The 21748-nt window shown below is 48.4% G+C and overlaps 1 protein-coding gene across 1 annotated transcript in view; it reads right to left on the bottom strand.

Moving 5' to 3' along the window:
* Positions 1-4115: 4115 nt before the first annotated feature.
* The window catches only part of ppargc1b (peroxisome proliferator-activated receptor gamma, coactivator 1 beta), a 52330-nt gene continuing 34697 nt past the window's right edge, over positions 4116-21748 (bottom strand). Inside the window, exons 3-12 of the mRNA XM_005453206.4 lie at positions 18656-18850; positions 13565-13690; positions 11318-12263; positions 11144-11189; positions 10370-10434; positions 9662-10274; positions 9421-9478; positions 9136-9254; positions 8668-8795; positions 4116-8473 (exon numbers count right to left, since the gene is read on the bottom strand). Coding sequence (XP_005453263.1) covers positions 8382-8473; positions 8668-8795; positions 9136-9254; positions 9421-9478; positions 9662-10274; positions 10370-10434; positions 11144-11189; positions 11318-12263; positions 13565-13690; positions 18656-18850 — 2388 coding nt within the window. The 3' untranslated portion in view covers positions 4116-8381. The remainder of the gene's footprint in view (positions 8474-8667; positions 8796-9135; positions 9255-9420; positions 9479-9661; positions 10275-10369; positions 10435-11143; positions 11190-11317; positions 12264-13564; positions 13691-18655; positions 18851-21748) is intronic.

The following is a 21748-nucleotide window of genomic DNA, read 5'->3' as shown; positions in this document are numbered from 1 at the left end:
AACAGAGGCTTAGAAGAGAGAGACCTAATGTTTAATAATCCACATTTCACTGTTTTACTCTTTGGTGCAGATGTGGATTGTTGGGTTTTTCTCTGTATGTATTATAGTAGGGTCTACCTTACAATATAAAGCACCTTGAGGCCACTGTTGTTGTGATTTGGTGCTGTATAAATAAAACTGAATTGAATTGAATTCAAACAGGAAAGAGGCTCGTCCCATCTCTCTACATAACAACCAGCTCAGTGAATTTTCCTGCATCTCTTCATTCATGTGGCACCATGTTCCAGTAGTTCTCTGGATATTCTGGGACATCATCCATCCAGCTTCTTCCACTTACCTCATTCAGGGTCGCAGGCGGCTGGAGCCTATCACAGCTGACCTCGGGGTGGGGTCCAGTCTGGACAGGCTTCCAGTCTTTTGTAGGGCCAAGGATAGAGGACACTGTCCAACATTACTTAAAAACAGAGGATGGATAACTAACTGTAATGAAACCTTCATTTAACCAGGGTAGGGGCCAAGACATCAAAAGAAAGTGTGAAGTGTCGAAAGACGAGCATAAAGGCTGTCGGGTCTTTCATAGATGTATTCAGACTTGTATGATTTAGATTTATATCACCTATCTGACACGATGTCCAGTCAGTGGTGTCTATGATCCACCTACACGCCACATGAGGCTGGCGTGGCATCACAGTTTGGAAACATGCACGAGCAGCCTGATGGAGTTCCTGTTCCTGCCCACACAAAGGAGCAGGTAGGAGTCCTTTCTCCTCCTTTACGTACCAACACATAGCTCTGCTGGGCCCGAATGGATAAACATACCCAGGTGTATCAGCGTGGGAGGCTGTTGGATGGTCCTGAGGTCTGGTTAAGCAGCAGCGTCTCCATCCTGGTGTCCCTGTCAGAGCATAGCTGAAGCTCGGGGATGACAGCGTGTGTCTGATAACTGCAGTGCAGAGCTCTGTTTGCTGCAGTCACGACTGCCCCACAGAAACAGCCACAGAGAGGACAGTGCGACAGGAAATGGCTGACAGGATGATTTCCAGTTGCGTGCTTTTTCCTCTGGCTTTGGGCTGTGCATTTAATCACCAAAGTTTAAAACAGGCAGATGCTTAACAAACATCTGTATTAACTGTTTAATCACGCATTAATTCATATATCAGCTTTATTTGGGCTCTTATACACCGAGGACACGCTGCTGCTGGTTTAATTGTTGTATTGACAGGTTGATATTTGGCCTCATTAATTACAGAAATAGTATTTGTGGTCTAACACTCTGCTGTTAGAGTTTCCCAAGTTACTACATTGGTTTGTGAGCCTGAGCGCAGCGTGACGAAGCTTGGACCTGAGCTCAAGAGAGAGAGGAGCTGGCAACGGTGAGAGAACGGCACCAGGTTCTTCTTCTCATGACCAGATCACTGACATTGGGATGATGCTTGTGTTTGCACCTTACTGACCAAGGCTCCAGGCTCTAACTTTTAAAAACTGTATTGCTTTTCAGTTGGAAAAGTTGGATTTCTTTATTTCTCACACAGCACGGCCTCAGTGGCAGTGAAGTAATGATGACATCGCCAGTTATAGACCTTCGGATGAATTTGCATCACACAAGAGAGTGCATTTAAACAAATAATCAATAAAAGCATGCAAAGCTGTGTAACTTCGTTGCTCGGTCAGCCCAAGTGTCTCTGGTTGGTTGTAGAGAGTACGCACAATACGTAGCTTGGAGCGTAAACCTGTGGTCGTGGTTTGTTGGGTAACACAACGACTAAGGGCGTAATTTCCCTGTAATTAAGTCCAATTTCAATATATTTGATTTGAAATTAGAATGTAATTGTGTTCATCTACAAATAGTTAAAGATGAGTCTGGTTTTTACAGTAAACAAAGAAATAATTAAGTGAATGTAATTTCAGTAATTCATCCGTTTGTCCTTCTTACATCATAAATGTGCTGCAGCGTTGTGCCAGACTGCCCAGCACAGCTGCCTCGTTTTCTCTCATGTGTGTACAGTATGCTATACAGTTGGAGTACTATCAGATTTGGGTGGAGGTGCATCTGCATCTTGTGAATTTCATAATACGTGTTGTTAGAAACCACTTTATCTGAGCACGGTCTCCACCGAGAGGATCGATGACACCTCTGTGGATTTGGACAATCAGCTCATCAAACTGCAGATATTTGTATCTTTAGTCCTTTCTTTCTTGCCTCCACGCTCCCCACGCATCAGGATCGGGTTGATGTTCGTTAAATCTGACACGTTCTGGGATGTTCTTTTGTGTTTTTGCTGGTGTGGGAATCGCAGCAGAGTCAAGAGCACGAGTGCAGCAGTGCTGGTTTAGTGCTGCCTCGTGCGCAATCATCAGATCGCTCAGTGACGTGTGAATCACGGCCCAGCAAGCCGGAAACTCGCCAGCGGCCTGTTAATAGCGTGCTGTTTAACCAGGGCAAGACTGGAGAGAGGGCCAGTCCTCCTGTGGGTGAGAGAGAGAGCAGGTCAGGCAGGCCAGGCACACGCTCTGAAGGTTTTACCGTTTTTCCTGCACTCGCAGGGCTGCAGCACGAACACACCCCTACAGGCAGCTCGTCTGCATCGAATCCCACTCAGCATGCACCGTCCTCCAGATCTGGACCGGTGTGACTCCGCCCCATCCACAAAATGAAACCAAAGTGACAACAATCCAGCTACAGCCACCTGTGTCACCATCAGCATGTCAGTTAAAGAGGCCACACCCCCTAATTGTGCAAACTTGTGCACTTACAGAACCCCCGCCCCCCTGCCGTTGTGAAGGGGGAAATTATGTATAGATATCAGAACAGCCTGTGTATCAGGCTGGAAACATGTTTATTTTAACATGGGACTCTATGGGACTGACTCACTGTTGCCTCTGCTGGATGCTAGAGGAACTGCGGTGGTTGGTGGTTTAAAGCTAACCTCATTTTTCAGTTCTGAAATTCAAAATCCTGCTTCTCACATACAAGGTCTTCAATAATCAGGCCCCATCTTATCTTAGTGACTTTATAGTACCATATCACCCCATTAGAGCACTTCGCTCTCACACTGCAGGCTTACTTGTTGTTCCTAGAGTATTTAAAAGTAGAATGGGAGCCTTCAGTTTTCAGGCCCCTCTTGTGTGGAACCAGCTTCCAGTTGGGATTCAGGAGACAGACACAGTGTCTCGTCAGTCAAACGGACAGCACAGTGACTAAAGTTTATTTGCATCAGCGTAGTTTTCTGTGACATGCGCTCAGCATCCCCGTGTACGACGGGCCAAATGACAGAGTTTAGCTTTAACCACTTTTGGTTCCTGAGACTATTTTGGAAATATGAGCTGCAGTAAATTTTCAGAAGTGACATTTACTTTCAGGACTGGATCCAGCAACACTGAGGGATTCTTATTTGATCCCATTCACAGGAAGCTGGCCGTCTCCAGCAGTGGAAGTATTGGATGCAGTATTGCAGTTCTCCTTCGTACATCAGCACAACATGAGTATTATTCTGAAAATCCGACTATAAAGAAAGCACTTCCACTCTGCTAACAACGTCCATGTATCAGAAACCAGCCGTTCCCTCTGCTCTCTCCTCCGACCAGCCGAGCCGGGAAACCTTCCTCACCCCAGTCCTCGAATACATTCAACGAGACCAGCTGATCCTTCAGAATGATCAGCTCACGCCGCGGCCAGCCTGCACTCGTGACCTGCGGGCAGCTCTCGGCCCCACAGGTCTGATGAGCAGCTTCAAGGTTGTGAATACTGGACAAAGTGCTGGATTTGTGCAGAGCACTCTCCATTTTCCTCACGCTTGCTGGTGTCCAGATGTAAACAGTAACGGTTGCATTGGCGGCTGGGGGGGATGGACGTGGCTCATGATTGTGTAAAGCACCTTTAGATGACTGCTGCTGCGATTGGTGCTGTATGACAGGTGGTGACAGCATGAAAACTGAACATACTGTAGGATGAAGATGGCGAACCACAGACCGCTGCATTAAAACGGCAGAAAAAGCTTGTTCACGTGGGACAGAGTCGGTGGCTCCAATTTTCGGCCTCGACAAACGGCCGCAGACCTGGGTGGTGTTCCGGTGGCTTCGCCCGTTTGTGCCAAAAAGCAGCACGTGCACCGAAGGTTTGTTCATTAGGATTTTATTTTTGGAGGCAAATCAATGAATATATGTACTTTATACAGTATATGAGGAGCACATCTCTACAGTTTCATAATGTAAACAATCTCTGAAGAGAAATGTATTCAGTTTAAAAGGAAGCCATAATCTTCTGTTTTAAACTATTTACATGAATTAAAATATAATTTATAACATCAGATACTCCGCTTCTATGAAACTAGATTTTAACAATTCAAAAATACTGAAATGCCTTTGTCTGCAGACATATGAATTCACACAAAACCAAAGACGTCCAAACTAAGTGGCATATAAATAAAAAAGACGCGAAATAAAACCAACATATGTAAAAATATAAAATCTCACTAGCAGTATTTACCTTTTTGTCTTTTACCAAAAACTAAGTTAAAAAAGAAAAAATAAGAATTTGTGAATCTGATAGATTAGATGTAAATAGACAGGAAATCAATAGAAATGAGAAACGATGAAACGCGTATGCCCTTTGTCGAGTTTCCAAACTCACATTTAGGAGATAGAGACGCGTCGATGCTGGGCTCCATTCTCAAACCAAAAACCCGACAAGACGTGAAACGAGTCGTGGGTGGACACGTTTTTTGTTTTTTTTTTAAATGGCCACGGCATCGCCAACGTAGAAAACCCAAGACGTCACGTGTTTTTCCACGGGCTGCGAGCCGAGCTCTTTATTACTGAAGACTTTTTAAAATTTTTTTGGTTAACCTGCCTAACAAATGATTTTCTTGCCATTTCCCATTTTTCTGAAAGGAAGGGTGGAAAGAAAGGTATTGCATTGTGACGAGGGTATTCCCTTTGGAAGGTTTTTCTTTTTTCTAAATTATTTGGATTTGCTGCCTGCTGACCTAGGACCTAGACCAGGCAGACAGCACTTTTATATATATCTATATATGCTGAAATGTGTTCTCAAAACACTCAGGAGAATGATCAACATCAAAGTTTTCTATAAGAAAGTATATAATCATCTAGATATCTACACAAACACACAAATATATATTCATATATATGTATATATTTTTTTATAATATGGCTATTGAAAAAAGTTGTAATTACGTCAGTAATTATTTAATAATAAACCACGTTGGATTGGAAAGGAGGTTAAACAGTAATAATAAAAGCTAGTGGTTCCCCCGGCTGGTTTTTAAGGCTTGCCGTTTGGAGACGGGGGTAGCTGATGTCGTTCACCTGGAGGACTGACTGCAGAAACCCCACTCGGTCTCAGATTTTCAAATTAAAAGCAGGGCGGAAACCTCATCCAGAAAGCTCCGCCCACATACCTGCGCCTCTGCGGGGGAGGGGGGGGGGGATTTCTGCATCGCCTAAAGATATTTAACGGGGTCAAACCGGCGACAGCTTCCTTTTGCTTCCCCCCTCTCACATCCCGTGTTCCGGTCGCGGTGTGGATCAGCTGCTGCTGTCACACGACAGAAATTCCTTCCCATTGGCTCTTTGATGGGAAACGCCGTTTCACCATTTGGGACAATTTTGTGCAAGAGTAAATTCGGACGGCCGTTCACGACGCACCGCTTTCCTCCCGCCGCGGTCTGCGCACAGAACAGCCTGCAGTACGCCTCAGCATCACCCACACGCATTATTTCCTCAGGATGTGAGGAAGGCTGTAATCAGAAGATTATTATGTATTGCATCTTAAATTGCTTTTTCAGAAAACTGAAGATAAAACGCATCGTTTCATAAACAGCAAAGAAATGGGACGTGCTAGTGTGACGGACTAAAGGGAACTACAGTGTTGGATTTCCTCCCCCACCCAAACCAGCACCTCCCGCCTGATTCAGAATCAACAGTGACCCACCACCTTTACAAAAACACACAATACATTTTATGTTTACAATGAGGCATAGTGCTATGTACACATTATATACTCATATATTTCTTTTTAACATGTAAACCAGCACATTCTCTCACTTTTGAGTAGTATACATACTAAGCACAAATACTCATTCAGGTGTTCTTGTTCCTCCATCAGTATGTATACATTTTGGACATCAGTGAGCCTTGGGGGGGGGTGCGGCCCCCTGGGACACTTTGCTTGCTATTATTTTAGTTTGAAACACTGAATAAGGCGCCTTTGTACTTAGTGTGCGTTCCTAATAAAGTCAGACGAGAATCAAGTGATGTAAACATTCAATTTTTTGTGTGTTACCAACGAGTCGATTAGATAGAGAAAGGAAGAGGAAAGGGAAAGAAGTGGGAGGAGTCTGGGAAAGACCCGGAACCCTCAAACCCAAAGACAGAGAGAGGGAGGGAGAGAGAGAGAGAGAGGGAGTCGGGCCGGGAGCGAGGATGAGCAGGAGATCAGGATTGGGCGCGTTCCCGAGGAAGAATGAGGGGAAGACGGGTAACCTGACCTGCTCCGCCCCCCTGGCCCGGCCCGGGTTAGGGTTAGCATCAGTAGTGTCCAACTCAAACACGAGACGAAGACGAAACACTCAGCTACACGAGGACACGGTCGAGACTCGAAGAAACAGACACGCCGAGGACCGCCTCAAGGCGGGCCCCGGATACAGAGAGTAGCCCCCCACCGGGGCTAATAGTGGTAGGAGTCGCAGTATTAAAAAAAACCCACCCACACTGCCCATCAGCAGAGAAAAGCCCCACACCGAGAACACCGAGCAAAAAAACCAGTGACAGACACTTATAAAAGAGGAGGGAGAGAGCGTATACAGACAAAGGGCGGGGGCAGATGGATGTGAGGTAGAGATGCTCATCTGAAACAGACGGGAAACCCCCGCTCTGTTCCTTCCCTTTCGGCCGGCCCCTCGCTCGTCCCCGGGCCGTATCGTGCCACCTCGCCGGCAGCTGTGGAGGCTCTCTCCCTTTGACGGCGTGCTGCTGCTGCTAGCTGCGCCGGGAATGTAAATCGGCTGCAAGCGGACGATTGCTGAGGCCGGAGCGGCTCACGCAGCCTGGCCGGTGTACCCTCTTAAAGCACCGGAGAGCTCCACAATCTTTGGGCGAGCAGAAACGGGGAAAACGCCACGATTACATTCAGGTCCTTGAATACATTCCACAAGACCAGCCGATCCTTCTGCGTGCTGTCGAGGGCAACGCTCGTGCCGCGGCTGGCCCGCACACGTGACCCGCCGGCAACTCTCGGCCCCAGGGGGCTGATGAGCAGCATCAAGGGGTGAATACTGGACAAAGTGCTGGATTTGTACAGAGCGCTCTCCATTTTCCTCACGCTTGCTGCTGTCCAGATGTAAACAGTAACGGTTGCATTGGCGGTTGGGGGGGATGGATGTGGCTCCCATCAGGGAGACAAGGAGGCTCTGAGATCTGGGAAAAGTGTTTCCAACATTCGTCCTGGTTCTGATGGATGTGGGCAAACTAATCTGTACCTACGCCTCCATCTCAGGCCACATCTCTAGGCGTCACGTTCCAGTAAACTCACATCTTATTTCAGTGCGTGTGAACGAGTGCGGGAACACTTTCCCCAAATCCCGAAAGCCTTCGTGTGTGAATCAGCAGCAGCAGCAGCAGCCGTAACGTCAGCATGGCAGAGATCGGAGGGAGGGACAGCAGAGACAGGTGCGTCCTTACAGTGCATAGATCAAATCAAGGAAGCACTACAATTACAAAAAGGAAAAAACATGATTTTTTTTCTTCATATTAGATTTGTAAACTTTCTCAGTCATAAAATGATTACATTAAATGTTTTCTTATATTCTTTGTCCATAACACACACAGAGTAATTTTAAAATTAATAACATCCAGAATTTGTCGCTGAAACAAAGCAGGTTCTTTTTTGGGGTTATGCGACCGCACAAGCAAACGCAGCTCGTAGAGTCGCCTGTCGTGACCTCAGAGGGGATTTTCTCTCTTTTTTTACAAAACAAACAGAACGACAAACACATGGGGACACACACCACGACAACCAACGCCACGCAGGGATAGCAAGGATCTGCTACGGGGTCTCTCACGCCCGCTCGTCCACGGTGAGCCGACGGCATCCCGGTGCAGACAGGAAAGCAGCACAGAAGCGATCTCTCTGAAGTGACTCTGCGCCGCTCCGCGGTCCCAGCGGCACCTCGTTTATGAGCAGTGTCCTCCGGTGAAAGAACTTAAAAAAACGAGGTCCTCGTGGTTTATTCCAACAGTAAAAATGTAAACATTTTGCGAGGTCATCTTGCGTGGAGGAACTGGGAGTCAGTCTGAGGGCAGAGCCGCGTCGCTGCAGGGCTGATGCTCTTTACTAAGGCTGGCCAGACGGTGGACCTCTTCTGTCAGCGGTGCAGGGACTTTTGGGCCTCCTTCAGCAAAGTGTCAAAGTCCATTGCATCGTACTTGCTCTTGACTGGGCCGGGACCGGCTTCATCTGAAACAGACAGAGCAAAGCTTCAGGTCAGGCGTGCTGCTGGGAAACAAACCACAGCTGGGTGAGCGCCCCGCCTCTACAGGTGGAGAATGCTCTGTGGTAGCTGAAGCGCTCTTCCTCTGCTTCACTAATGACTGACACACCTGTCCAGGTTACTGAGTGCACCTGTGAGTGCTGCTGTGTGCGTTCATTACCGAGGTCTATGTAGCGCTTCCTCGTCAGCCTCCGCGGGCTCGCCGGTCCGTTCTGGAAAACAGCTTCCCGCTCTCTCCAGTGCTTCTGAACGCCCGATGAGCGGATCTTTATCACCCCACAGCGCTCCCTACAGGCCAGCAGAGGACAGGCGGTGCATTAGCTTACTGATGCTTTAAGGCGTGGTGCAGACACAGAAAGCTCATCGGTGACATCCTGGATACAATGAAGCAGTGACTTCACCTCTGACCCCGAAACGAGACTATTACATCATCACCACCAAATGTTTGGGTTTGTCTGCAACAACAGGAGCGGGCGCCATCATGAAATTCAACTTTCAAAGTCAAATTTAATGAGCCCCTCAGGTAGTGACCCTCTCTGACTTTTAGGGGCCGTGGCCAATCACGGGACAGACTACACGACAGGGAGGTGGCCCACACACACACACACACACACACACACACACTTACTCGTTGCAGATGATGACTTTGCAGTCCTCTGCTTTGCCGAAAACCTGGAAGCGTTTCCTCAGCATGTTCTGGGTCACGCTGCTCGGCAGGTTGTGGATGTAAAACACCTGGCAGTTGTCCTGGCAACAGGGAAACCATGGCAACAGTGAGGACAAAGGACAATACAGAATACTGAAAGATGTGAGAACTAAAGCGAGGGAGGCCGAGCGCAGAGCCGCTCTCAGGTACGCAGAGGCACACCTGACCGTGGCTACATCAGCTCAGGCTCTGGAATGACGAACGTACCTCGTCAGGATTGGCTTTGATCCTCTGTGTGTCGTCAGGACAAATCTCCGAGTTCTCACTGAAAGAGGGGGGGTAGAATGTGAGATTAGGATGGATACAAGGTGAAACTGAAAGACACGAGCAGGTAACAGGTGACTGCGGCAAAAAAAAACAAAACCCTATGTTCCAGAAATAATGACCTCTGATCTCTGACAATGTAAGACTCAATGTAAGAGCCCCCCCCCCGAAGTGTCCATCTTACCTGGAGTCTGTCTTGCTGGAGGGGGAGTCGGGGCACAGGTGGGGGATGGGCGAGGGCGAGCGAGATGCCGCCGAGCCCTCAGCCTCTTCTTCAGAAGCTGGCGGCGTGGCGGCGTCTGACTGGCGGTCTGACAGAGGTGACGATGACAAGGTCAGCTGCTCCCGCGGCTCTGCAGCCTCCGGGCGCACCAGCCCGTCTTCGCTCTCCTTCCCTTCCCGCTCCTCCTCGACCACTCTGGGAGTTGGAGCGCCGACTCTCTCGCTCCCTGCTCGTCCCTGCAACATGGTGCCGAAGATGGCAGCGCTACGCTTGTGGCTCTCGCCGAGGCTCAGCAGACAATAGTCGTGGTCGCCGAAGCCGTGGTGGGCGTCGGCCTCGCCGGCCTGGCCGGCCTGGCCCATGCGCCTGAGCTGAGCGTATAGCTCTGTCTGCTCTGGCAGCTTCCGCTGGTGGTGAGCCCGGCTCGCCCAGGACGAGGTCTTTGTGGCAGCGCTGCTGTTTGAAGCCGGGTGGACGGGCTCGCCTCCACCGCTGCCACCTTTTCCTCCGTCTGCCGGCTTGAACAGCTCGTCTTCCACAGGCTTGTGAGGCGGGGTCGTGGGAGGGGTGAGACCTGAGTGGGGACGACAAAGGCTTGAGTACATGAGCGACAAACAGCATGTGCAGCTATGATGTCATCACGTGGGGCCCCAGCAGAAAGAGGCTTACCCGCCGTTCCGCACAGGTCCACGCTGAGTGTCTGCTCGAAGGCCTTGGTGCTGTACTGGGACTCCCTGCCGGATCAAAGCAGAGGACACGTTAGAGCCCAGAACACAACCATCGTTCAATAATGTTGAAAAAGTACTCCGTCTGCCCAAATTAAATTCTGATAAACCAGCCAGGGTCCTGATGAATCTGGGTCTGGCTTATAAGTTCAGAAATGGTTCCATGGATGGTGCTGAAGTCTTTTATCCTGAAATCTCATCAGACCCACAGGTGAGCAGCCTGAATGTGAGGGTTCTTCTTGTTTTGGTTACCTTATGCTAGAACTTCTGCGTCTTTTATACCGAAGTAAAAGTGAGTTCAACTGGTGAGAGACCGTTTCATTGCAGGGTAAGTGATGTCACTGCGTTCCTGCACGAAGCCTTAAATTTAGTGTCAGCCCAAACAGTGTGCACACTGACAAACTGCCAACCATTCAATTTTTTATAATTAAGACCATTAAGCAAATACCCAAACAGGATGAAACGAATGAATGCAGGTTTTTATGATTTCCAGGTGATTAACAGTCATTTGCATGTTTACAGGCTTTAGATTAGCACAGCTGAAACAATCCTCTCAGCATCATAATCTGAAGTATGTTCAGCGTGGACCGCCTGCTGCGTCACCTCTGCACTGCTGTCAGCTCAACATCAGTAAACCTAAAGTGAAGGTTCAGGCCTAAATAACTGAGGCACACCTGCCTGGTGAAACCTACAGGTACTCTGAGCTGTGGATACTCACCCTGCAGACTTTGTGTTGAGAGGCAGACACAGGCAGGCTGGCTTTTCTGCAACCACAACAAAAATCCTCTCACTGCCATGTACAAACTCATCAGCATGTAGGTCAGTATTGCTGTGACGAGGTCACACTCGCAGACCCCGCCTTCATGAACGAAGGAGGACGTGCGTGACGTACCGTGGCAGCAGGGGTCGCTCAGCTCACTGGACGTTAGCTTTCCTGGCAGCGTCTCCATCGCGCTTTCCCCTCCAGCTTGGGTGGGCGGCCGTGTAAACCCCGCCCGTCCCTCCTTCCCGTCTTCTTCCCTGGCCCATTCAGGGCGCAACCTCTTGGCGAAGCGGCTTGGAAACGATGCCAGCCGCCGTGAGCGACGAACTGAGAAGGAGCCGCTGCAGTCTGCAGTCTCCTCCAGGCTTCGTGGTGGCTCAGAGGAGTGGCTTCTCCTCTCAGGGGTCTCAAGGTCTGGCTTGGGGTTGGCGGGGCCTGAGGGAGCGGGTTCTCCCGTTCGGTTGGGGCTGCGGGAGTAGGGTGGGCGGTGCAGTCTGTAAGGCTTGCTCACATCAAAAGAGCTGCTCTGCTGCAAGAGCGTGCGGAGAAGGGAGTCAGCCTTCATCTCCCTTCGCCGAGCGAAGGGGAGCTTCCTGGGGGCGGCGCTGGCTGACCCAGTCGAGCCCCCACCGGTCCCAGGACCAGCCACCAGTATCACTCTGCTGTGAGAGGTTGTGGCGGGTGAGCGGGGGGCCTCAGGTCGGGCCCGGGGCCGCGGCAGGTCACGGTCCTTACGATCCCAGCCCTGCTGCTTGCGCGAGGGCAGGCAGTAGGTGTGCATGTACCTGATCAGCTCCACCACAGACTGCAGCTCCTTCTCTGAGCTGAACTGAGGCTTCGGTGCCTCAGCGGGGGCAGCGGCCATGCCTGCCGCTCCCTCCGCCTCACTGCTGGAGGACTCCTCCTCCTCTTCTTCCTCCTCAGACTCACTGTCCTCGTCCTCCTCTTCCTCGTCATCCTCCTCCGTGTCAGGAGCTGCGGTGTCCTCTGTGGTGGTGAGGTGGCGGTGAAGCTCTGTGCACAGACGCCCAGCGGGACGCACCGCCCGGGGCTTCCTCTCCTGAGGGACATCACTCTGAAGATGGAGACAAACAAGCAGTGAGAACAGAAAGTGCTCTGCATACAGGAAAAAAAACATGGCGGTGGGGGCGTGTCTACCAACAACCTGCAAAAAGCACTGCCCAAATGAGCACCACAGTCTACCAAGAGCATAAACCAGTGGGTGAGAAACAACGCGAGCATGTAGGAAAAAATAAGACGCGAGGGATTTATGATGATGCTCAGCTCTGTGTGTGCACTGCTGAGCAAAAACAGCTCGGCTCACTGTAAAAATGTACTATAACGTAACTTTATATGTATACCTGGCAACGATCCTCGCTCTGATGCCAAACAAACATAAAATAATTGTAAAAATGGATCAATTTCTGATTTTCCGACACAGTGGATGTTGTTTCCCTCTGCAGGAGGCCGTATCAGTACCATAAATGATTTTGAAGCCAAACTACGTCACAATGCTACAGAGTAGCTGTAGTCTGTTGTGATTGTTCTTGTGTCAGTGTAATTAGACTCAAATTCTACAACAATTCCCGGAATTGCTTTGTGTTTGCCGCCAGTGTGCTGGTAGAGGGCATGTGCAGGCAGCTCAGAGAATCTGATGGAATTTGGAAGCTGCATTGGGACGAAACAAAAACACAATCTGAAGGACAAGAAAGGAAAAGTCAAAAGGCCTTTCTGTGCAACAACTTTTTGGTCTGCAGCCCTTGTAGCACCGGTGCTGTGAGCGAACACAGTTAAGGCCTGCTATGTGGTAATGAAGGATGCAACTACAGCAGCCTGTAGTCTTCCACTACATCCTGATGTTTCAGATGAACTGTTTTATTTCATTCTGCTGTCTGCAGCTGTTCATGGGAACGAAAAATGAAGCCCCACACAACAAAACATGGAAGCGGTTTCCTGCCCTGCACAGAGGCTCACGTTTAATGTCTGTGCTGCGTGCAGCTGTGGCTTATCCACATAACTCACTGCTGCCCTCACACAATCTGCCACAGCACAGCTACGCAGCTCTAAAGCTAAAGCCACAGCTCTGTGAACTCTGTCCAGCATCAGCAGCATCCTCTCCTCAGGAAGGCTTCTGCAAGCTTTTATTATACAACTTAATAATCTGTAAAAACTGCTTTGTACTGTACCACTTACTACTGATGTACTACTACCTACGCAGCCACAAGTACTGCGTCGTCTGGTTTTATACTCATTGTAAAAATCCAGAGGCTGGAGAATTTAGTTTTGATAATTTGTTGCTGATGACGTTGCTGTTGAAAACCTAATTCAACAAGCAGTGAACCTTTAAACAGCACGTACTGACAGGAACTGTCTCACCTTCAGCAGAGGTCTGACCGGACGAAGGCGCAAGCTTCTGTTGCAGTAGCGATGGCCGTTCACGCCCTCTTTGTGCACGTCCATGCCTGCGGGCATGTTGGGAGGCGTCATCAGCAGCTTCTTCAGCTGAGGAGGAAGAAAATCAAAAGGTGTCAGAGGTGTCTTCATGACGTAGACAAAGAGCGCCAGAGGCGGACGTACAAATGCAGTAAAAAGACAAACACGGGCCGAGGGCTCACAGAGAGATGAATGCGCCGGTTTTTAATCTACGTTCTGTCAGCTGTTAACACTTCGCTGATGGATGTTTGTACAAGAGTAACATGCAGGCCGGGTCAACATACTGTACATTTATCACTCGACTAAAGCTCACGTTCCCATTACAAACTCTTTCTTTCTATAATATCCGAGCATGACTGCTCCTTCATCCCTCCATCACACTCTTGTTACAGGCGTGAAGCCAACCTGTCCTGCATCATTCCCCAGTATAACCCTTCAGCTGAATATTAACACTAGCACCCCCAAGCCCCGCCCACTGTCCTTGTCACCCATTCAGTGCAGGTCTGAGCTTCATGTCAGCTCCATCAGCTCCTTCTGCAGAAGACGATGCAGAAAATAACATGGACTGAACCACCACTCACAACCACTAGCACTTTATATAGCCTCTGTAGAAATTATCCACATATCTCACTTATCTTAACTGCACTACTGTATAGTTCTGTGTAAATAATCATTCTGTACATACGATAATTTTTAATCCTACAACTGTTTATAACTTGCATAGTTCACATTTCTGTATAACTGTATATCTCATATTCTGTATAGTTTTTTTCATATTTATATCCTGTACATAGCTTGTACTCACTACAGCCTGTACATACTTATAGTTATAGAATATTCATAACATACTTCATACCGTGTACATTATAACATACCATAATAGACCCATTTCTGTAATATACTTACATATCTATATTATTGCTAATATATATTGTAATATATCTATATCACGGCTAAAGCACTTCTGGATGGATGCAAACTGCATTTCGTTGCCCTGTACCTGTGACATATGCAATGACAAAGTTGAATTCTATTCTATTCTAAAATGCAGCTCTGCAGGAGGAGGAGGAGGACCGGAGCCATGCGGAGGATTTCCTGAAGCAGCACGTGCTGAAACGGCCAGCTGTGGTCAGCTGACAGCCTGCATGTCAGAGCAGTCACAGTAAAGTTCAGTGTGTTGCAGCAAGGTGAACGAGTCTCAGCTCTGATTTTAGTTTGAGGTTTGGTTAACGGTTTGGAGGTTGGAGAACCGTGACCCGGTTCTGTTGCTGCGGCGGTCTCTCTGAGCTCGCCAGAGTTTGTGGTGAGCTGCTGCTATAAAACTGAAAGCTGTACCAGCTGACGAGAAGCTTCCTGTGGTATGACCTCAGCTTGTTGATTATCAGCCAATTATACACAAGCAGAGCTCGCATGTGTGACCAGCTCACTGATACTGTACTACTGCAGTACTCCTGACAGCAGGGGTTGGGTCTCTCTGAATCGCTGATAGAAACTCACAGATGTTGCCGTTTCATAAAAACTCTGTTTCTAATCGGGGCCGTCACAGGTAAGCAACATTATATGAAGACCTACGCAGTAGGTCTGTGCAGAGCGTTTATTATGGCGTGATGCTGCGGCTGCCTATCTGGAGGTCAGGATTAGAAGCCGTGTCTCTGTGAGCACCACTGCACATCATCACCAGCCCTCAGTGCTGGCTGCAAGCACAGATACTATGTGGGTCTGGGTGAGCGGGCCGGTCGCCCACATCGTTAATGGGCCACAGCGGCTCTTTGTGGCCGAGCCAACTTGGCTCTGAGCGCATGCTGATGCTCCGCTCAGAGTCCCATTGAGGGACGTGAAAGTGGCGACTGAAGGTTTGTGTCTGTTTGGACCACTGAAAGTGTCCGGGGCTCTCAAACACACAGTTTACTCTTCTTCGCTCTACTCTGGACACCTCCCACAACTTCAGTGGCCTCATCAATGGAAGCCTTGTTCTACACTGGGACACACAGGCAGGAAGAAAGAGCCGAGGGCCAATCACGTGTGAACAAACTGCAAGAGCGTGCACGAGCACCGAAGGAGGGGGACACGGTGCAGAGAAAACACATGTTAAAAGCTTCTGCACGGCTCTTTTAGCTCTGAGGAAACTGAACTTGTCACTGTTTACGGAGCTGTATACATATATGTCATGTAATTATAATCACACCACACAGAAAACTTTTAGAAGACTTTGGAAAAAAATTTAGGATTCTAGGATTTATCAGTAGAGGGCGCCGCCTCATTTAGGCCTGAACACAGTGACAGCAGTCATGTGACAGCACACAGACACACACAGAGTAAAGAGAATAATGTTGTTAGTAGGCTGCTCTGCCTGCATGGATGTCCGGCTGCTGCACCTGTGAGCGAAATCTAACAAATGTTATGAGAACACCTTCACTTTTTACAGCTCATTTACGTCCAGCCAAGCTGCACGTTGTTGACCAAACTTTGTTTTATTAGACTGAAGTTAGCTGTTAAAGCTGCATGATATGAGACAGGCCAACATAAATTGTTTCTGAAGTCAAACACAGCCCTGTGCAGTGTAATAATTTAAAGGTAACGGAGCCCCGTGTGTCTCAGAGCTGCATCTGTCACAATCAAACTGCTCTGGAGTTTTCTACATGTGGACCTTTGGGATCAATATTATCAAAAGTGAACCAAAACTTCAAGAATAAACGGCGGCGACAGTCATGAAGTCTGAGCTGCCATTTCTGTGACCTTCGGGGTCTCTTACTTACAACCTGAGCTCCGGCTGACTGATGACCGCCGAAGCTTCAAGGACAAACGTGTAAGACAGCAGAGACGAAGGCACGTCGTGGCATGACTGCTCGCTATCTTTGGCCTGTTTTGCACCAAACAAAAAATTCATTGCATTTAACCGCCTGCAGCAATGCCCGACTTCCTGCCGGTACACACTCACCGTTAGCGCTCACAGGCTTGACTGTTTCTCTTTTGGCTTCCTCAAGAGCCAAACTGTCCTGATTACTGAAACATTTACCGTCATTGCAATTTCCACCAATTTGGAAGGAATGTCCTGGCCACTGGTTATTTTCCTGCTAAGGCCTCTCAGATCTGTCCCCACTACTACTAGTAAACTAGAGTACTCCAGTCATACAGTAAAACCTCTGGCTCAGTACCTCGTATTACAGTATTATTCCTAAACGTGTCATTGGTGATGTGTTCTGCATGTCGTCAAACTGAGCCCTCAATCCTGGCGATGTCACTAAAACAGCTCGCAGTGGGTGCTCACACTTTACAGTGTACCTTTAAATGAACAGGGATAAGGATGATGGGGCCAGACACCATCCTTGGTGTCTGGCCCACTGGACATGATTACACCAACACTGTCGAGGCTCCACCTACATGTCTGTTAGTGTCTGTTGTTCTGTAGTCTTAGTGTTCAGATATTATTTAGGTGGGGAACAGAACGTCTCATCATTTATACGCTCCTCGACCTCCTTGTCCTTCTGTATACATACGTGAGAAGCACGAGGCATGAAAATGCACAGATTCTTATTTTTATACTGCACCGCACCGACCTCTGACCCCAGCACCGACCTCTGCAGCACAGCTGCATTCACTGTAAGGGTCCATCATTCATTTGCTGGTATAATTCTGCAGAGCAGTTCAATCCAAAAAGCCTGATTTTAGGAGACTCAATGGTGTCTTCTTTCGCTGTAAGAACATATTTTATTGTTCCATAAAGGTTATTGACCCGTTCTTATCTCACAGTCTATCATTGCATTCATTTTAGAGCCCAGCAAATGTGGACCGACAGGCTGGTTTTATAGATGGCCTCAGCGTGTCAGTGCAAAAAGAAGTCAGAGCACGCTGGTGAACGTTTACACTGCAGGTATTCAGACATCCGCCATGACTCACGACTGCCAAACAATAGCATCTTTGTCAGCTGGCGCTAAATCAGAACACACAAGAAAAGCCTGCGAGCACCGCGCGCTGAGGAAGCGGGTGGATTCGTGTTGACGAGAGCAACAAGACAGCATTGGAGGTAACTGCACGAGCAGTCAAATAACTTCCTGCTTCAGTTACCTCCAGGCTGAGCCCAGCAGGGGGGCTCAACAGGTTTCAGAGTTTTTGGTAAGGGGTCGACGGGCTCAGGTGCAGGCAAGGGCTGATAACAGGGGGAGGGGCAAGTGAGGAGAGAACAGGATTTGTTCCAGGATGAGTGATTCAGGGAACAAGGAAGAGGCCCAGGGGGAGGGAGAGAGGGGGGGGGCTCCAGCAGCTCTGAGTGAAAGAAGAAAAGGGACACACACACACACACACACACGCTTCAGCACAAAGACCAACACAGACCACCTCACTCATGGTCCTGAGTCTGTGTAGGTCTGCAGAATCGTCAAATCACTCAGACAACTTTAAAAGTTTCCTAAAAGTCTGAGGTCAGCAGCTCGCTGTAAGAATCTGTTGTATCGCCGTCCTCAACACGTCTCAGACTTTATTCTTTTTCAGGATTTCATCATTTATGACCAGATCTCATTCTGACACAAACCTCTACAAGGCGCTCTCTCTGAAGCAGTTCACTCTATGTGTGACTGAAATGATGCCTGGTTCCCAGAAACAGGACCCCCACACCACACACACACACGCGCGCACACACACACACACACACAGGATGAAAGGTTATTTTGTGCTGCTCCGTTTTCCTGTAGTTAAAGGCAGACTTTGAACCTCACAGGCCGATGAGGGGAACATGAAGGTTAGTGAACGCAACACAGGCGGCGATACGAGGGAGAAAGCTGCAGGGAGAGCATGGGAAAGGAGAGGCTGAGCCAGCCGGGGTGACGAGGGCTGGATAGGGTTTGAAGCTTGCATTAAAGGATCTCTGTCTGTTGGGCTGTGAGAGACTTTTGATTTGCAGACCAATGACAAAAGAGAAACAGGAGATGAATATACCAAACATAACAGAGGGAGATGTGGAAAAGTGAGGTCCAGGGACCCAGAATAGAGACAAAAGAAACAGTTCTGATGCTGCTTCACGCTGCTCTGTTATCTTACCAGAGACGGGTCCTCGGTCTCGGACCCCAGAGGCTGGCTGAAGTCCTCTGTGCTCAGAGAAAGACCATCTTCCTCTTCTTGGTTGGGCTCCTCCCCCAGGGCGGGGAACACAGAGAGTCCACCCACCTCTGCATCCACAATGCCATCCAAACTGTCGGTGAGAGCGGCGAGCAGAGCCGCGTTCTCCTCTTCTATCTGCAGGAAGAGAACATGGGCGGGATCAGGAACACAGATACAAACCTCAGAGATCCACTATTAATCCACCACACCAGATCTATCATCATCACCACATTCATATTACACCAAAGTCCTAATAGGTGGGAGTTTGAATGGATGAATGTTTGGATGGATGGATGTTTGGATGGATGCATGGATGTATAAATGGGTGAATGGATGGATGTTTGGACGGATGGCTTTTGGATGGATGGATGTTTGGACGGATGGATGTCTTGGTTCTCAGACTGAAGGACTCTTTGGGAGCTGAATCACTCCCCAAATAATGCCCCATCCATTCTGATCACTCTTTCTTCTCGTTTGTGTCATTTATCACAATAACATCACAGGTCAGGTGACTCCACTCTGACCTTTGACCTCGTTATCTCCGTCACTATGATACGAGTTCTCTGCCGTGCTGTATGTGCACTTCTGTAATGTTTCAACATGAACATTGTCTCGTTTGGAGAAAATAATATTTATGTGTAATTTCAGTCCAAGCTCAGCTCTCTTTCCACCGCCGGCCCTCCTGTGACATCCACACAGGAGTTGTTTACTGTTGACGAGCTGCCATCTTGCTGAGAGCAGAGTCTGGTGGAGAGGCGATAGCACGGCTGGCCTACGGGAAGCCAGCGAGCTTCATTCATCTGTCTCTCTCTTTTATCATCCAGATCCATCTGTCCCCAGCTGCCAAAACTATTTATTCCTACATTTATTCTCCATCTTCAGGCCAACTCACGTCTTCTCTGCGGGAATCTACACAGTGCTACATCAGCAGAGGAAAGCCTTTGATTGGCTAAAAGCAATACTTAGTTTAACAGTCACAGAAAAACAGATTCATATTTACCTGACGATCAAAATATAGATGAACTTACAGACACTTTGGTAGGTACGCCTGTTAGTACTGAGTTTAATTCTTCATGGGTCAGATTCAACAAGCTGCTCAGAGATTGACATCATCATGACATCATCACACAGCTGATGCAGATGTGTCTGCTGCATCTCAAAGCTGCTCTGCAGGACTGAGATCTGTGTCTGTGGAGGCCATCTGAGTGCAGTGAACTCACAGTCATGTTCTAGAAACCAGTCTGAGATGATCTGAGCTTTGAGACGCGGAGCTTTGTTATCCTGCTAAAGACGGTGCAGTGAGGTCATAAAGGATAGGCGTCGTCAGCGGCAGCACTCAGGCAGGCTGCGGAGTTTAAACGATGGTACTGAGAGTCACACCAGCAGCAGCCTGAACACGGACACAGGTAGGATGGATTCATGCTTTAAACTCGTCAGACCAGGAAACGTTTCTCCAGCTTCTGTTGTCCAGGTTTGAGAGTCTGTGTTAGCCATAGCCTCAGTGTCCTGTTCTTACTGACAGCAGTGACACCGGTGTGGTCTTCTGCTGCTGGAGCCCATCTGCTTCAAGGTTCAGAGATGCTCTTCTGCAGACTTTGGTTGTAGCGAGTGGTTACTGGAGTTATTGCTGCCTTCCTATCAGCTCCAAGCAGTCTGTCCATCCTCCTCTGACCTCAGCGAGTCATTTCCTCCCACAGAGCTGCTGCTGGCTGGATATTTCCTCTGAGCTCAGAGATGGTTGGATATCAGACTAACAACCATGCCACATTCTTTCTTCATCATTCTGATGCTTGGTCTGAACTTCAGCAGGTCGTCTTGCCATGTGATTGGCTGACACATGAACAGCTGAACAGATGTCCACTGAGCGTGTGTGTGCTTTTATTGCTAAAATCCTAATTCTAAATCAATTTGCTCTTTCCTTTCCTGATCTCTGCACTTTGAGGTTAAATTAAGTCAGACAAACACGATCGATAACTTCCAGCTGGGGATGAGATTGCGACACGCAACCGTAAATAAGCACCATATTGACTGATAGCAGAGGGGCAGAGACACTGGGGGGGGCTTCATGCGCCTGCTTATCACTCTATTCATTACTCGTGTTCATAAGCAAACGCTGTCTGACCATCTGCACTGCTGTATTAGTCTGATCAATACAGTATTGACTGAAATATAACAAATCAGAGGAATGGGGGGGGGCTGTGTTTTTAAAATCTGCACATGTGCAGAGTGAGTTTGCAGAAACAGAAAAATGAGTGAACACAGACCAGAATGAGGAGGAGCAGTTACTGATGACAAACAGAGAGGAAAAAGTGCTATGAAACCATCAAAGAGCTCCCGATAACACAAAGGCCGGGAAGTAAAGCAGCTGCAGTGTTTGATCGAGACAAAGAACCAGAAAAACGGTGAGATTAACGCGCCTGTTTCCTCTTCGTATCTTCTCTTATTAGCCGGCTGCTGTTAGTGGATCTCAGACATGAAGAATCTCACTGCTGTAATTTCTCAGTATGAATACACCTGTGTCTGTGACACAGTCTGTGCGACTGTGTGTGTGATTGTGTCTTTGCTGTGTGTCTGTGATTGTGTCTGTGACAGTTTCTGTGCGACTGTGTCTGTGCTGTGTCTGTGCTGTGTGTGTGCTGTGTGTCCGTGATTGTGTCTGTGATTGTGTCTATGTGACTGTGTTTGTGTGATTGTGTCTGTGATTGTGTGTGTTGTGTGTGTCTGTGATTGTCTGTGTTGTGCGTCTGTGATCTTGCAAAGTTTAGTTTCGTGTCAGCAGCAGGAAGTCAAAGAGTCGCTCAGGCGTCAGCTAATGTGGATCGAAGTAAGAATAAAACTGAGGCGCTTGGAGTGCAGACAGGGGCTGTGGGTGTTTATTTACCTGAATTCCCATAATGCTTTGCCTGTCTTCATTTAACCAATACTCTCTGTGGCACATTGCAGCATCAAAGCAATTTCCATCAGCAGACTTGCATTACACAGCAGATGATGTGGACCTAAATGCTACTTTATCTCTCTGTTATTGTCTTTTTA

Source organism: Oreochromis niloticus, linkage group LG2 (genome assembly GCF_001858045.2).
Source record: "Oreochromis niloticus isolate F11D_XX linkage group LG2, O_niloticus_UMD_NMBU, whole genome shotgun sequence".
Classification (NCBI taxonomy): Eukaryota; Metazoa; Chordata; class Actinopteri; order Cichliformes; family Cichlidae; genus Oreochromis; species Oreochromis niloticus.
The sequence above is the reverse complement of the archived record's forward strand: the minus strand, read 5'-3'. Positions and strand labels throughout refer to the sequence as shown.